Source organism: Trachemys scripta, chromosome 16, assembly GCF_013100865.1.
Source record: "Trachemys scripta elegans isolate TJP31775 chromosome 16, CAS_Tse_1.0, whole genome shotgun sequence".
Lineage (NCBI taxonomy): Eukaryota > Metazoa > Chordata > Testudines > Emydidae > Trachemys > Trachemys scripta.
In genome coordinates, this window is record NC_048313.1 from 10,233,679 (window position 1) to 10,251,207 (window position 17,529).

Here is a 17,529-nt window from a genome sequence, read left to right on the forward strand (position 1 = left end):
CAACCAAGGACAAGGTTCAACACAACAGTGTATGCCTTCACCCCCGGCTGCCATTTTCCCTGTGCCTGTTTTAACCCTTGTCCTGCCCGGCTACATTTAATAGACTTGTCTGGTACTTGTCCCAAATATTATGAAGGCCCTAGCCACCTTTATCATTTATTTTAGGACTGTGCTATCAGCCCAGCTTTCTGGTTTGGTGTGCAGTGTCCAAGTTGGGCCATACATCTTGTTTTGTCATTGCTTACATATGCTATGATTTATTCCACTTTTGAAAAAGTGACTGCAACAAATCTTAATTTGTGTGAAATTTGGATAGATTTCCAATAAATCTAAATCAATAACTCAAAGCAATTGCATACATACCATCCTTTCCTACCTTTCTGATCAGCTGCCTGTTTCACTCTCAGATAACTCATAAGAAAGGTAACATGAAGGCTCTCACACTATAGACTCCTGACACTGGCCCTTTGAGTTATATAAAGATCCTTTAAAAAGCACAAGTGAAGAGAAAGCAAGGACTTCTGGGCTTTAACCTCCCAGCAGAGCAAGCATGATTCAGGAGAGATTTCTCGGCCATGGATCACCTGAAGATCATCAGGTTCTGGAAAGAGTGCTGCATACAACCAGCTATTGTTACCACTCTTGTAGACTATGAAAAGGCCTTTGAATAAGTGGAAATAGAAGCATTCAGAGGAAAGGATCCTAAAATACATTTAAGTGAATAGTCCAGTGACCTCTTACCAGTACCTTTTGCCTTCTGGTTATAGAAAATCATCAGAGATCTTGGATGGGAGGCAGAGGAGGGGATTGGAGCAAATGCAGAGCATATGCGTCAACCCCAGTTGATAAAAAAGGCTTTCACTTCTGCTGTATCACCGAGAGACCTCAAAGCAGTGATTTAAAGAGCTGGACACCGATGAGGAATACAGAGAGAGAAAAAAGCATCTTCAAAAATATTGGTGTATAAAGATAGCGAATACTGTTAAACTGTCTGTTTTGGGCCAATTGCTACCAACTACTGCAGACCAGGAAATGAGGTGACGAGAAGACTGGATTGTGGAGGGGTATGGGTTAGACACTAGTGTATCAGAAGGGTAAACACCGGCGGTGGCCGGTGATGTGCTCGGTGTAAATGTCCCGGGACCAACGGATAGTGTCCGAGACCATTAGGCGTCTCATGAGCCGCGCGTAATGACGGCCCACCCCACAGGTCCTCAGCACGCGTTCGTTACACGGGTCCCAGGCACCCAGGGCCCCAACGAGCAGAGCGTCGACGTGCACCTCGTAACCCTTAGTCCGTAGGGTGTCAGCCAGGGGGGCGTATTTTTCGAGCTTGCGGGCTCGGGCTTCGCGGAAGGCCGGGGTCCTGTTCTCGAACGGAATCGCTACGTCGACCAGGATGATCTTTTTTCCCACCTCGTCCGTGACGACGATGTCCGGGCGCAGCGGGCTGTCGGTGCCGGGGACGGTGCGGTTGACAGCGATCTCTCCCAGACGCGGGTTGATGGCCTTCACTAGACTGTCTACCACATGGAGGAGAAACTACTGGCTTGGAGCTCCAGGATTGGGAAGATGATGCTCATTGCCCTGTAGAGAAATAAACCAGTGGTTTGGAGCAAGCCAAGGTGAGACGATGATGGGGAAACTGATGTATGAGTGGTCTGACCTTATTTAACGCAAGATGCTTTGAATTTTACAAAATATGCCTGATGACCTCAAAACAAACTGTAAAATCACATGAATTAAAATTGAACTTGACACAATGCCAACTCAAAGAATCCCTCCCAACTGACCCAGTCCACAGAAGCCTGTGGCTTGCAAAACTAGCTGCCTAAATTTGTTTTTAAATCCCTGTTCAGGCACCTGAGTAAAAGCAGCACAGCTTTCAGAGGAGCTGACTACCTTTTATCTCCCACTGACTTTGGGGGTTCTTACCACTCCTGAAAACCAGGCCACTTGTACTTAGTCACCTGGCTTTAAAAGTGTTGGCTATTGTGAGAAGGTGAACCTTGAAGGTCAAACATGGCTCTGATGGGAGTGAATTTCAAATCTGAAGGCCCTCAACTGACAATACCCAGTTCCCAAATGGACACATCTAGTGACAATCAGCAAGAGCATCTCAGCTGTTGAAATTAAGCCTGAGGAGAGGAGGGGCAATCTGTGACCTAATCATGACCCCAAAGTGTGTTAGATCAAGGCAGGCATTACCTGGAAATGAATTGGAAATGTGTGCAGTCTGTGGGGCACGTGTGTGATGTACTTCACGCAAGAAACACTGCGAGTTAAGCAGGTAGCATCTGACATTACCTGAACTTTCTTAGTGGCCTTCAAGGGTAACCTCAAAGTGCTTTGTAGGAATTGGTGTAGGAGCAACCAAGGAATGGATGATGGTTACTTAGCATGCATCCAAAAGGAAAAGTTACGAACACTTTGGCAAGTAAATATGATTGGATATAGTGGTTGAGACAGGGCTTTGGAGCGGAGCCCGGAGCCGCTCCGGAGCAGTGGAGCTGCAGGTTTTTGCCTGGAGCTTGCTCCATAGCCAGAGCACAGCTCCAAAGCCCTGTATGAGAGGAAGCTCGCTTGGACTTCTTTGCTAACTAGGTGGCTCCTGAATTTCTAGAATCCAAACAGGGACTCTTAGATTGTGAACCTAGTGAAAGGCAAGTAAAAAAACAAACAAACAAAAAAACCTTCACTTGAGTGAAGAGAAATTGCTGCCACTAACCCGTGGTTATGATGTCTAAAGAAACATGCTGGCTCTGAGTAGATCAGAGACCGTTCTTGGCCAAGCCATCTACACTGAGCTGATGCTTTCTTTCAGAAAGCTCCACTCTTCATAGGAGAGAGATTTCCTTAATACGTTTTGAAGAAGCCTTGCTTCCACAGGCAGTACAACAAAGGATGTTCAGGATCTTCCGTAAAACTGATACGCAGTGCAGACTGCTTGACAGCTGTGTTGGAATTCCTTTTTTAGCCTTGATTTCTCTTACTCCTTAGCGCAATAGGATTTATTTATCCCTCCTTCACTTGCGGATAGTCTCTGCTTGGCCACCTCCTTTCCTTGCTTCTAAAGCTATGCGTCCTTTCATCACTTGCTGTTTGTAACATTTTCAGTGCGCACACCCTGAAAAGAATTAGCGGGGACATCTTGTTGGGCCCAAACAACCACCTCATTAGGTCATCATTCTATGGTAACTACTATGTAATTACAGACTAATTAGATATTTCTCCCTTTTTGTAAACCAAATTGTTCCATGTTATTTAATAAGGCTAACTCAGATAGTACCAATGCTTGGAATGGCATGGAAACTCTAGTATAATTACCAGATTCTCTGCACCTCATGGATTAAGTGCATGATAGTAACTATGTATTATAGATTACTTGGTTATTTGTGCACTGTGTAATAGTTTATTTTTAGAAGAATGGATACTTAGTTCATGCAGGTTTTATTGGTTTGCATGCAAAATATTGTAAAAGATGTAATTTGTAAGTCGGTCATATTTATGCTTGTTCCACAAATAAATTAAATGTAGTACTAATTACATGCACTAAGTATCTCCAAATTTACTATAGTGCTCTTGTTAACCTTTGATTATTGTAATTTTGTAACTTGCCACCAAAAATGAAACATCCCATTTAGCAAGATATTTCTGCTGTGTATTAACACAATAAACAGTTTACATCCTGTTTGACTGACACATTGGATTCTTAATTTGTGTTTGCCAAACAGAATGTAGTACTAAGTTTTGAAGTAATCTGTTTTATCAGCTTTGGAAAATACTAAAACATTCATTAATGTACTAGATTTTACTAGAATTTAACAGTCCATTTCTAATAGATGGTACAGAGAAGTGAGTTAACCTGTAGTTTTTAGCTGTCTAATATTGTGTAGGAGCTTTAATCCTGTTCATAACAGAATAAATTGAAAATTTATATATAATTAAAAGGATATTGTCTATTTAAACATTAGAAAAAACAGGTGAATGAGATACTGGTATTGGACCGAAGAACTTCTTTGGTCCAATATAGGACATTTGAAATAGATAAGTATTAGGTAAAAGATTACTTTACCCATCTTGTCTCTAATATCCTGGGATCAACACAGCTACAACAATCCTGCATACAAATTTAAACATTAGATGTTTTTAACTCTTTGGCCTGTGTTAATGCATTAATGATTGAAATGGAAAACTTTAAAAATACAACTTTTTACATGGTGCTTGTGTGATGAAAATTAAGTTTCATGGTCTTGATGGATTTCACTTTCAGGTTTTTAATTCTGTAGTGTCTGGATTGTAAATGCAGGGGAGATTTTTTTTGTAAAAACTGCCTGTATTAGAAATATTTCCAGGATTATTTTAAAAATTCAGTCCAGTTTTCATAAATATTTGGTGGTTTTTAACAAAATCTATATCTCTGGGTCAAATCTGAGTTGCTGTTGTCCTTGTCGCTTTCTAGAAGAATTGTATTGTACAAAGCTTAGAATAGAATCTGATTCCTTAACAAGGTCTCAAGGTGTCATGGCCACACTTCAAAAGCTCACAAGGGTATCTTAGTTTGGTATTAGAGTGGGTCAGGTTGGGGCAGCAAATGCACCAACACACAATATAATGGCTGAAAACTTCTCTAGAGATCACTACAAACAGAGCTGGATGATGTGTATATCCTTAGTGTAGTCTTGCTCGTGAGGTCTAAGGTCATATGGAGATACTGTATATGAAAGTTGTACAGAACATTTTATCTACTGTATAAGTTTACTTGAAACAAAAAAAGACAAGACATGAAATAGGGACACAAGCTCAGTACTGTGTGTTGGCAACATGGAGAACTGCTCCCAAAATTTGCTTTGCTTTAAATAAGGTGTGTGTGTGTGTGAGGCACTCAGTGCTGAAGCATTCAGTATATTTGGATGAAAGCTGTATACGAATTTCCAAAGTGCAGCAAGTCTCTTGCTTATTAGCTGAATTTCTTTGAGAATTGATCAGAAGCCTCTCTGCGGGTGTGGGGATTTGGTTTTCAAAGGCACACGAACTGGCGTGTGAGCAGCAGTCTCTCTAGAGGATAGAGCAGGGGGTTGGATCTCTTCGGTTTTCTTCTTTGCGCTTCTTCTGACTCACTGACCTTGGAGAAAGCCACTTAACGTGTCTGTTCCTCATTTTCTCTCTCTTGCAGGTGTGAGGTAGTCCAGGTATAGCCTTGAAAATGTAAAGTACTATACAAGTATTAATTCTCTATAGAACTAGTGTATATTTTATCAATATTACAACAAGTAACTAAAGAGTTAAATATAATGGGCCAAATTCTGCTATTATGTAGGTATGCGATGCTCAGCCTCTTTAACGTCAATGGAATTGGGTCCCTATGTCTGAAGATACATTAACTGAGGCAAATTCTATCATTTAGACCAAATGACTTGCGCCTTCCAACAATGTGGCATGAGTGTCTGAATTCAGAAGTCTTCATGGTAACATTTAAGAAAGGTCTGCTATTTACTATCCGTTTGTAATCACCCTCTATTTGAACTTTTTGGGTATTCTGATAGTGACAGATTTCCATAGGCCTCTGTTGTAAATGCAACATAAATTAATGTCCTGTTATTATCTTGTGTTGCTAAATTCACACCCAGTTCTAGGACAATAAGCTTTGAAGGGCTGAAGCTGCCAGCAGATGTTTGCTAGGAACATCTGTCAAAAGCTAGTTTGTATTGGGTTGCCTCATGGTAGCTGAGCATTCTTAGTAGTTCAGTATATTTTTGCAGCAAATAGGGGTGTAGAATGTTGTCCTCTTAGTAGGACTTCATTCTAGTTCATGGCAGTGTTTGAAAATGATCTCAGTACAGAGACCCAGAGCTGATGGGCATTCATTGGGCTGGAGGAAGCCAGCAGTATGGTTACTGAGCGGTTTTTGTTTGTTTTCCAGTTTTTTTTGTTCTACTGAACAAAATTCTCATGAGTCCTCAGTACCACCAATTTCACACCATTCCCTAATAATGGATCTGCCTTATCTCTGTTGCACCAACCAAACCTTCTTTTCCTCTGTCAAATCTCTCTTCACAACTTGCATCTGACTTTTCTCCTCACAAGCCTCCAGTGCCATCTGCTTCCACTCTTGCACCTGATCCTTAGTTGTTAGATTGCACCTATATAATCTAGACTTAAATTCTCCTGGGGGCAAGGACCTTGCCTTCCTGTGTACCTATAAAGTGCCATGTACACATGCTGTACTATATAGAGCTGCAGGAATTTGCAGTTTGAAATTGCTTTATATTGGCACAGTTGTAATGCATCAACGTAGGACTTGAAAAACCTACTCTCCCCAAACATAATTGGGCTGGGTGATTGGGGCTGCTTTAGGAGTGCAGGTGTGGCAGTTCCTACTTATACCATTTGAGTGGTGCTCTTCAGCCCTGCTGTCTCCTCCATCACCTGTTGCTCGGCAGTATGCGAAAGTCTGAGTGAGAGGGCTAAGGAATAGCTCAGAGCCTGGAGTTAGATGTAGTATGTAGCAGAAGTCCAAGAGAAGCAAGACTGGGCATACCAGAATGGTACACCACATCTCCAAAGGACCAACATTGCTGTGGGGAGCAGAGATTAGTGGTATTGAGTCCAGTCCATTGGGCAAGACCTAGTCCTCATGGGATATAGTCAGGAAGGAAACAGCTGGTGGAAGATGAGCTTTCAGGCCCAAATTTTAGGGAAGGACCCAACATCTTGCTGCTAGGACGTCAAGTCATGGGGAGGCCTGATGAGCAGGAGACACTGGGCAGATGGGGCCCCAACTATTATGGGTCTGGGGTGTCCAGGGTTCTAGTGGATGGCTGACCAGTGGAGGATGAGGTAGAGGAAAACTGAGAGCAAGAGGCCAGAGTCTTTGAGCTCAGCCAGTCAGGGAAGATCTGAGACCAGACCTACTCCGGGGATGGACAGCCTGAACGTGTCCGACCATCTGCAGATGGGCACCTTAGCTAGACTAGACAAATGGAGGGGGTTCAGGGGAAAAAGCATGTAGATTAGATTTAAAACCATTTGATTTGATTTCCCTTGCTCTTGGGAGATACTGCCGAGTACCATAAGCACATGCACTGTTTTCTCTCTCTCTAGGTAATAGTGACTGACTTGCAGTGGGGTCGGGGGAGGGTTTTGGGTATTTTGGCCTGAACAATAAATTGAGTGTTTACTTGGACTAGTAAGCATTGGATACATTTTTTTCAAGCCCTGCTGATCTGCACAGGTATTGGAATAAGGGCTATTATATTACATGAACACCAGATGGAATATAAAGTAACTTTTTTTTTTTTTTTTGCACACCTCCTTTCCTACAAAAACATGATGCCTTGGTCGGACCCTTGGGTACTTTCTTAGTGTGTTATCAAACGCCAACAAAACATCAGTCATAAACCTAGTGTGTAGAGAAATGCATTGTGAGCATGTCAGGGATAGAGCTGTTAAGACAATGAGGATGCTGTGAAGTGGTGGTTTCATTTCTGTTGATGGTGTGGCATGCATGGAAGGTAGAGTAATCTTGGTATGGTGATCTACCTGGGTTTGGCTGGAACGTGTACAAGAGCTGTAGCTGATCACCTCTGAAACACCTGTAACAAATTGATTGTAGGAAGAGAGTATGCCAGTTACAATCAAGTTATTGGTTATTGGAGGGGAAAAATTGAGGGGCTGATGCCTCGATGTCTGACGCCATGATTTCAGGAATGCTACAAAAATCCCCATCTTTCCTGCATTAGCTATTCTCTGACTCCTAACACCAGGGAGGTAAGCATGTGTGTTGGCGAGATGCAGACAAATGAGATTATCGGCATTCTCTTTCTTATGGATACATCTTTATTAATTGCTTCTCCACATTGATGGAATGTCCTTAAAATTTGTTTTGGGAACTAAACAGTTAAAATAGCGTTGGAGGAAATGAGCTCTCATGAATGAAGACAAAGTTTGGCAAGATGCCAGAATCTGCTGAGGGGGGGGGGAGAGGCAGCTAACTGACTTTTATACCACAAACGACTTAAAAAAATTAAGAGATAATTCCATGTCCTGAGGTTACAAACCGGCTGCAACTGGTTTTTTTTCCCCTGCCCCCGCTAGGCATCATGGGTAAAAGTAAGCATCCCCCTTTTCTTTTGTTTAATATAACAGTACAGCGCATGATTGGCAGGGAAGTGCCCGTTTTGAGACAGGGTTTCTGCAGGTCCCTAGAGGGGGATGGCACGCGGGGCCGCCCATGTTCTACGGAGAGGGCTTCTCATAAAAAAAAAATCTGTCTTTCTTTCCCTCCCTCCCCCTTCTCACTCTGTCTTCTCTTCTTTCTGTCTCTCTTCCCCCTTCTTTTCTCTCTGTCTCTAATTTCTTGACAACTAAAGGAGGCAGCAGGATATTGTACCTGTAAGTATTCTTTAGACTGTCCTTTTTAACAGACAAAAGGCTCTTTATGGATTATCATGGCTGTTTTTTCTCTCCTTTAACATGAGTTGGAAGGTTAAATGTAATGTTTTTACATTATATTTAAAGAGAAAACTGCACCGTTGCTTGTGTTTGCTGTTGGACTGATTCCCTCCCCTACCTCCCAAAAAAACCTCACCTCTGTTCAGGTTCCTTGTTCATAGTGCGGTGTTCTTGTGGAATTACTAAATACGACTCTCCCTGATCTAAAGCTGCAAGGGAAGGCTAATTTTGGGTATATAAAAAAATTTCTTTTGTCTGTAGTGCTGATGGCTTGATGTAATAGCTCACCCCCCCCCCCCTTCTTTTCATGTCAGCTCCAACCCCTCTCTGTGAATGGAGTCAACCAGCTGACGAGGGTTAGTGCTGGCACGGTGCCAGGGGCTGTGAATCTGTGTGTGCGTGTGTGTAAGTGTATACAGAGCACAAAGGGAAGGCCTGCAGTCTAGGAAATCACAGGCTATTATATAAGGCAGCCTGCGTCATCTCTGGAGGATTGTTAAGAGGAAAACTCCCCCTTTGCCCCCTCTTTATTTTTAAATGACCAGTTCATTGAGAGTGGATAATGTTTGCAGCCTTGCAGGACCAGTTTCCCCAAACATTCAATTACAGACACATTCCTTGTGAGGAAAAGAGATTCCTCTTCTTCCCCCCCCCCCCCCCATTGGCTTTCGGAAAGGGGGGGGGGAAGCAGCTTATATTTTTGTCTCCTCATATTTTAAATGATTTTGAGGTGGGGAAACATACAGACTGCCTTGCTGTATCCAACAGCTGTGGTTAGTTAAGGTCTCTGTTTTAATACCAAACTGGTTTTAATAACTTAGCTTTTCAGAAAAAAAAAACACCTGAGAAATGAAATTTTAGATACTAGAGCAAATACTAATATTTTGTTCATTCTGCTCCTCTTTCTTGGTAGAGTCTGACAAATTGTAGTAGAAATACTTTTTTTTATGCCATCTGCTACACACAGTTGGGTTTGTACCGTACAAAAGTCAAACACATGGCAGCAAAATTATAGAACGTTCTGAGCTTCCACACATCTGGACAATTGCAGTTTTGGGTTCTGGTTGGGGTGGTGGTGTGCTAACTGCTGTACAGTTCCTATACTCCGTTGCAGTTATGGGCATTTTGTTCTGTGAGACAGTGAATTGATTTAGAAGTTGTAATTTTATCTTACTGACCACAACAATTTTTTTGCATTCATTTTTTTTAATTTGCTTTCTAGATACATTGTACTGCACAGACCCCGAATTTGTGTTGGAGAGATGAGAATTAAGTATGCACATTAATGAATAGAGCTGTCGTAATGTTACCGTTTCTTCTATGTGAGTACTTACATTTGCTCTGATCATTCAGATCTAAAGAACTGGTTTGTAAGGGAAAACAGTGGAACTGTTTAGTGAGTTTGCGCTGAAATGACTATAAGAATTTATGGTCTGCTGCAATCTAGAGACAGCTCCCTGATTCTGTTGAGAACTAGCATTACGGTTTGTCTTTTTAAATGTTATCTTTATTTTTTTACTCTTGCACAATCTGAATTAAATTATGAATAAAAACCTAATTTAAATCTCTTATTTTTATGAATGACTCTTCTCACTTTCAGCATTTGGAATATTTAAGAATATTTCTTGGCTTTCAATTTTTCCTTTGTCAAGGAGGATTTAGGATTTTGTGTTCCCTTTAAAGAAAGATGCATTTTCTGTTCATGATAAAACCTACATGATAGGCCTACTTTCCCTCCTTAGCTGCGTAAATTTTCCACATCTACAAATACCCAATCACACCATAGTATTTCTTTGCAAGTTACACACTAATGTGAATTGAGTGTAATATTCCTTGACAACTTACAAGCTGAAGTATCAGGATTCGAAGAGCAGCGTGTTTTTATTTGTTAGCGTTTGGTACCGGTGTTCTTGAAGATCTCTCTTCTGACTGCCTACTCGTTAAGTCATAATTACCTTTTTAGGTTGTTATCCTTTTTATAGTATTGTATGGAAATGCTCATCTTGGGAGCCAGCCATTTTGTATGTGCTGTGTTGAAATGCATTTTACGACATAGATGTTGGTTTGTATTCAGCATAGATGGAAGTTAAGACATTGTAGCATTGCATATGTCAGGCTCTTTTGAGTCATTAGACAAATGATTTCATCGTACTCTGCTGGTTAGCTGCCCCAGCAGGTTCAGAATGAGAAGCCAAAATCTGTTTAAAATCTTTAGTTTATATAAAGGCTTGCATTTTGTTTGAGGGTGAAACTGGAATCTTTAGCATGTCTGAATTTAAAGTGGCTCTTGGGTAGCATGAGTGGAGAGTCTTAAGGTAAGCAGGACCTTTGCTTTGTTAGAGCATGTAAAGAATTTTCAATACCAGTAAACAATAGAAGACTGATTTAATATTTTCTTTTGTCCAAAAGAAGTATTTATTTTTAAATACATTAATTAGGATCTAGCAGGGTTTCTGTTTTTTGAAATTCTAGATACCAAGATGGTGGAAATTGGCTTTTTGGATTGACTCCTCTGTTTAAAATCAGTTGGATTTGCAGAAGTAAGAAGACTTCAGCACTTTTAATTTGCCTGTAGCTTTAATGTGCATTGAGGTGGTTAGGCTGAATGCTTAGTTCTAGTTTTCTTTCTGTGCAAATGTGATGGATAATGTGGGGATGTCATGTGTTTCTTTTAACTGGACCAATACATAACTTCATTCGCATGCTTCCAGACCAAGAAGCTGTTAGTTACGTGTTCAATATTGTATACATCTGAGTAGGCTCACATTTTTTTATCCCCAAACCTTGTGGATTATAAACTTGTTTTAGTAAATCATCTTTGAATTAATGCAACTTCAACTATTCTTGATTTCTGTTTGAAGAATCTGTTTTCCTGTGGCTTTTGTTTTTGTGTATGTATGTGTGTATATGTATATATGTATAAAATATGTTGCTTCTACTGTCTTCCTCTGGTCTCTGAGGTTTAATCCATTTGTCTGTGGAGTTCCTGCTGGTGAGTTGGGGTAAGGTCCTGTATGCTTTAGTAAGAGATTTAGTTTAAGGTGCACCACAGCATAAAAGATGGGAATCAATGGAAAGACATTGTTACAGGATTGCAAGTTCTTCTCCCTGTGGGTGGTGAAGAAGAAGGTTACATAGACCTGTGTGAGAATAATGCTCTACCAGTTTTTTAGTGCAACAGAGGGTCCCGTGGCACCTTTAAGACTAACAGAAGTATTGGAGCATAAGCTTTCGTGGGTGAATGCCCACTTCATCAGATTTGCATCTGATGAAGTGGGCATTCACCCACGGAAGCTTATGCTCCAATACTTCTGTTAGTCTTAAAGGTGCCACGGGACCCTCTGTTGCTTTTTACAGATTGAGACTAACACGGCTACCCCTCTGATACTTGACAGTTTTTTTAGACTGATTTTCATTAGTTTGATCCTGTGTTTTAGGGAGCGTGCGTCTGGTGCAGAAGTGCGGGTGGAGAAACAGTTTGGGTTGGGTTGCCTAGAAGAGTTGAGATTTGAGGTGGGTGGGAGAATGAAATTTAGAGTAAAAACCAATCAGTCTGAGTGTGGCTTGCATGAAGGCTGGTTTTAGCTAACTGGAATCCTTGTGACTGGGCCACTCTGTTTGCGGTGCCCTGTGGATTGGATGGCTTCTCTTCTTCCCTGGTCCTATTTTTCACATGGTGGTGGGAGTTGTCCCATTGTTTCCTGAGGCTTCCTGTGCAGGGACATGGTCAGTTTGTCATGTAGGTGTATTTGTTTGCCTTCCACTTGGGAAGAAGAGAACACAAGCTAATCTTCTTGCCTCTCAGCTAGCATTAAGGAAGCTTCTAAATGTCCTTCAGTTATTGTAGATGGCAGTCTAGTTCTGTTCTTGCTTCTCTTTATTGGTGGCAATGGTAGCTGTCTTTTTACCACAACTTCCTACTCTGAAAAGTTGTCAGATAGCATTTTCAAAGGACTATACAGGCTTATTCCCATTTTGAGTATTGCTTTGCTGCTTTTAGCACAGTCCTTTCCCTTATTGTAGTTCAGGGGTCGGCAACGTTCGGCACACGGCTTGCCAGGGTAAGCACCCTGGCGGGCCGGGCCAGTTTTATTTACCTGCTGACGCAGCAGATTCGGCCGATCGTGGCCCCCATTGGCCGCGGTTCGCCGTCCTGGACCAATGGGGGCGGCAAGAAGCCGCGGCCAGCACATCGCTCGCCCGCGCCGCTTCTCGCCACCCCCATTGGCCCGGGATGGTGAACAATCGACCGAACCTGCCGCGTCAGCAGGTAAATAAAACTGGCCTGGCCTGCCAGGGTGCTTACCCTGGTGAGCCGCATGCCGAACGTTGCCGACCCCTGTTGTAGTTCATTTAGAATCTTTTCTAACATCTTTGTGTCCTGAGGGATCTCACTTTACAAATATGACTACACAGAAAAATCTCAAGGGCTGCCATAGGGGCTGCCATATGTCTGTGTTTAAAGCAGGGTGGCTCTGGTATGGAGCAACTGACAGGATCTGAGATTACTGGCCTTCAAGGCAAGTGACCTGGGTCCCCATATGCCAAGAATCAGTTCACTCGCAGTGAGATGCAACCACCTCGCTAGGTAGGTGGACTGTAGAGTCGCCTGTGTCACAAGATGGTGTCAAATTTTGGTTAAGAACACAGGGCAGCCTCTCCCACTCCCAGCAAAGTAGTTAACTTAATTACTTTCTCTAGGCAAAGGCGGGAGAGGTGTTTGAGTTGCAAATGATCAGATACATTTTACAAATTTTCTAGATCAGTGGTTCTCAAACTTTTGTACTGGTGACCCCTTTCACATAGCTAGCCTCTGAGAGCGCCCCCCCCCTTATAAATTAAAAACACTTTTTAATGTATTGAACACCATTATAAATGCTGATGGCAAAGCGGGGTTCGGGGTGGAGGCTGACAGCTCACTGCCCCCCATGTAATAACCTCGCAATCCCCCTCAGAGGTCCCAACCCCCAGTTTGAGAACCCCTGTTCTAGATCATGGAAGGTGCAAAGAAAGCTCTGGGGTCTCCACGGTGCGTGCGGAGTGGAGATGCCTGGAGGAAGAGTTTAGACAAGCAGAGGTGGGAGTGGAGTGAGGCAAGATCTTTGGTACTGCGGGGAGCAGGTCCCTGGAGAGTCCGTGTAAAGGGGGAGGGCTCTTGGGATCTGGATCTTGAAATGAATAGGAAGCCAGTGGAGCTGTTTGAGATGGAGGCTGATGTGCTGTCGCTTCCCTGTATGTTTAAGCTGGTGCCTGGTACCTTGTCCTCAGGTCCCAGACTTCCCTAATATACAAGTTTAGTGAGAGGGGAAAGGAAGGTGCAGGTGAAGCAGAGTTGAGGTCTGTAGAGAGATGAAATGTGTTTGGTACCAAGGTTGCAGATCGTTGAAACAAACATGCTCTCTGTATGTGTGTATATATATCTCCTCAATATATGTTCCATTCTATATGCATCCGAAGAAGTGGGCTGTAGTCCACGAAAGCTTATGCTCTAATAAATTTGTTAGTCTCTAAGGTGCCACAAGTACTCCTGTTCTTTTTGCAGATACAGACTAACACGGCTGTTACTCTGAAATCTGCTTCTAAGGTTTCCTCTGCTAAATCCCTTCAGGGCAAGTTGGTTATTCTTCCTTGAAACCATTGAAGGGCAGAGACGGTCTTGCTTAGATTCGGACCTGTTTCAAACAGGAGGCCTAGACTCTCTGAGCCTTTCACCAGCAGTTGGGTGGGAGCCTTAAGTGACTGGTCTTGGCTTGTCCCCTACAGTGGGTTTCAGGGGACACAAAGAAATGCTTTAATTATTGGTTTAAATTGTGTAATATTTTGATGAATTTCTTGAACTGGAGAAGGGCTGTGAGATTTAGTCCTCTGGTATGAGCTGGCAGGGCCGACATGCCCTTTCTATGGATAGCGCTTGGTATGGACAAGGCAAGGGTTAAAAGGAAGAAAAGGCTAAGTGCTCTTGAGCCAGTCAGCAAGGTTCAATTTGGGAAAGCCCCTTGGGAGCCCAACACACAGAGCAGCCATCTGGCCTGTGTGCAGCATCCTCCACAGATGCCCAATGGGCTTCCCTGGGTGCCCCGGTATGGGCGGTCTTGGCACAGGGAACCGTGCCACACCTGAATCTGTTAAGCTGGCTTTAAAGGTAGTATGGGAGCTCAAAGCCTGGTAGCCATTTGTCCAGCCTGGTGATGTGGGAGTTGGTGGTAATGGCAGGAGCTCTCTCCCATTCTGTCTGCCCCGGTGAGCTGTTGATACCAGCTGGATGGTGAGCATGCGGCACTGTCCATGTAGGATTTCTCTTGCACAGGTGGTGGTGGGGTGCATCTCCGATATCCCTGATCAATGGCAAGTGTGGCATCTAAGAACATGAGAATGGCCATACTGGGTCAGATCAAGGGTCCATCCAGCCCAGCATCTTGTCTGCCGACAGTGGCCAGTGCCAAGTGCCCCAGAGGGAGTGAACCTAACAGGCAATGATCAAGTGATCTCTCTCCTTGCTTTACCTTGGCATTCAGTTTGCTGGCTGCATTCTGACGATAGATAAGTGGAGGAATATTGGCTAGGCCTGGTAACCATACAAGTTTTGTTGGTTTCAGTTTGCCTGTGATAATTCTCATGGTATGATCAAGCTTAGTGTCTACTAGTGTAACGTGAGCAGAGTTTAATCAAACTTAGGGCACAATATTCTCCAAATGAGTAGCAGAGAATGAGCCCCAAACTACGTAGTGTTTGAGCATTGGCTCCCTAGTTGAACCCTACCAACTTGTTCAGGAGACAGTTTCTGCTCTTGGACTATTCAAGCTAGTTTAGTGCGATAGTATTTGCATGTAAGCTTGCAATCTAGGGTGACCCATAAATAACTGGCTTTTAACATCTTTTTGAATCCAGACTGATGGACTGTAGTTCTTGTTGTGTGAGTGGTGGACAGCAGCCCCAATTAAACTATGTCCCATGTATTGCTTCCAGGGACTGGATGTCCCACGTTGTCATAGTCACAGCAGCACGTCTGCTGCTTGGGGAACTGAGATTTTTAAATGGAAGGATGGGGAAGGAAAAAAACAAAAAAAAAAAGTTTTGCATGTGAAACTCTTTTTTCCCCCGCCCCATGCTCAATAACAGGACAGATGTGCAGCAGTGCACAGACACTGGTCCAACTCCTGAGGCAGTGGCAGAGGGGCATGCTGGGTGAGTTGTACCTCTTTGACTTTATGAAAGATGAGCAGCTCCATGCGCAACAGGAGCTGGGGCCCGTTTTGATGTGTTCCTTTCTTCTTCACTGGTATTGTCATGCTTTCTTCTCGGGGGCAAGAGCCCAGGGAGTTGCACCTGCTACTCAGGTGTTGTCAGCTGTGCCTCACTGGCTGCTCACTTCATAATAGCTTCTGGTGCAGCTGGAGCAAAGATGAGTAAGGAAAGTGGGCACTGCTTGTTCTCAGGTGAGAGAGGGGGTGGTAGCGAGAGGCCTTGTGTTGCTGAAGGCTAACTTGGCCAGGGAAATTTTCCTTTAAGAAATGCCAGACTGGATCAGTTGAGCAGTCCATCTAGCCTAATATGTATACTATAATACTTACATTTAGTACAAATGCCCTATCCTGTTTTAATCCTGCCAGTGATTTCTTGGGGAAAGGAGTTCCAGTGTCTGAGAAAATATTCCCTCTTAACAGCTTTGAATTTGCCACCTTTCAGTTTAATTGAATGTCCACTTGTTCTTCCATCTCATCTCAGGGTGAATAGGAGGTCCTGATTTATCTTGAGACCATTATTTTTGTGCCCTTACCACATCTCCTCAGTAAAACAAACATCCCGCCTCTGCAATCTCCATTGGAGATTTTTTTTCATGCCTCTATTCGTTCTCACTGCAATAGAGATGTGGAATCTTTGAGCCAAAGAAGATAGAGGCATTTGTTTAGTTAGAAATGTAATTCTCACTCCTTTAGACCCGAAGACTCATGCTAGAGGCTTTATGCATGTGGAGGAAGGGACCAACAAAGCTATGCTCCCCCATTCATCAGTTTATTAGAGCATTTCCAAGTTATTTGTCTGGGCATTATCGCAAGTCATGGACCTGGGCCTCATTGTGCTAGGTGGTGATATACAAACATGGAACAAAAAGGTGGTTCTTGCCCCTGGGAGCTTACAGACTTAGTATGGTTGGAGATGAAGGTAACAGTGAGACAGTACTGGTCAGCAGGTTGGGCAGTGGCCATGGCACACTAGCTAACCATTCATTCAGTCTTGCATCTGAAGAAGTGAGGTTCTTACCCATGAAAGTTTATGCTCCCAATACTTCTGTTAGTCTTAAAGGTGCCACAGGACCCTCTGTTGCTAGCTAACCATTACCAATTCTGTTGTAGGCATTGTGGCAAAGGAGAGTTTAAGGAGGGCAGTGAGGTAACATTGTGACGGTTTGAGTGAGGGGCAGCATGGGAGAAAGCACAAAGGTGCTTGTTTAAAATTTAAGAACTGGGCAGTAAGGTCTGGCATTGTTGACAGAGTGGAGGCAGGAGTCCGCATCTCAGTAGCATATAAGGTGATAAGTACTATGGCGATTGGCCGTGAAGGACCTTGAAAGTTAAGAGAAGTTGTTTGGTTCAGTGGAGTAGGGAGAGCCAGTGGAGTGACAGAGTGTGGTGACACTGGCCAAAGTGAGGAGAGAAGAAAGTATTTGTAGTAATGTTTTGAATGGGGGCAAGAATGGATTTGTCAAGGTGAGAGAAGAGGGTGCTGCAGGAGTCAAGACATGACTGAGATCTGGGATGAGAGTTCTCACAGGATGGAGAGGAAAGGCTGGATCTTTAAGATGTTGTGCAGGAAGAATCATGTACGTATGTTAAAGAATGACTTACTAATACATGCCCTCTTACCCTTTTACACTTGGAAATTGTCACAGGACTGATGACTTTCCCCAAGGCACACAATGTGTTGCTGGCAGACCTGTGACTGGAGCCCAGGTCTGGAGCCCTTGCTTTAACTAGAATGCCAGATAATCTGCAGTATCTACGGACCCATAGCAAACTCTTGTTAGCAAACTTGCTTTGCCACCCCATGTCCCTCAGCTTTCCAAGCTGTTAGGCC

The 17,529-nt window shown here is 43.2% G+C and overlaps 1 protein-coding gene across 5 annotated transcripts in view; it reads left to right on the plus strand.

The window, feature by feature from the left end:
• Positions 1–17,529, plus strand: part of GATAD2B (GATA zinc finger domain containing 2B) — a 78,631-nt gene that overhangs the window by 15,187 nt on the left and 45,915 nt on the right. Inside the window, exons 1-2 of one of the 5 annotated variants that reach the window (XM_034792043.1) lie at positions 8,296–8,394; positions 9,677–9,776. The exons of 3 other annotated variants lie outside the window; for them this stretch is intronic. In XM_034792043.1, coding sequence (XP_034647934.1) covers positions 9,775–9,776 — 2 coding nt within the window. In that variant the 5' untranslated portion in view covers positions 8,296–8,394; positions 9,677–9,774. Of the gene's footprint in view, positions 1–8,295; positions 8,395–9,676; positions 9,777–17,529 lie in introns of those variants that run through there. One more of the 5 variants, XM_034792042.1, reaches the window with a different exon arrangement.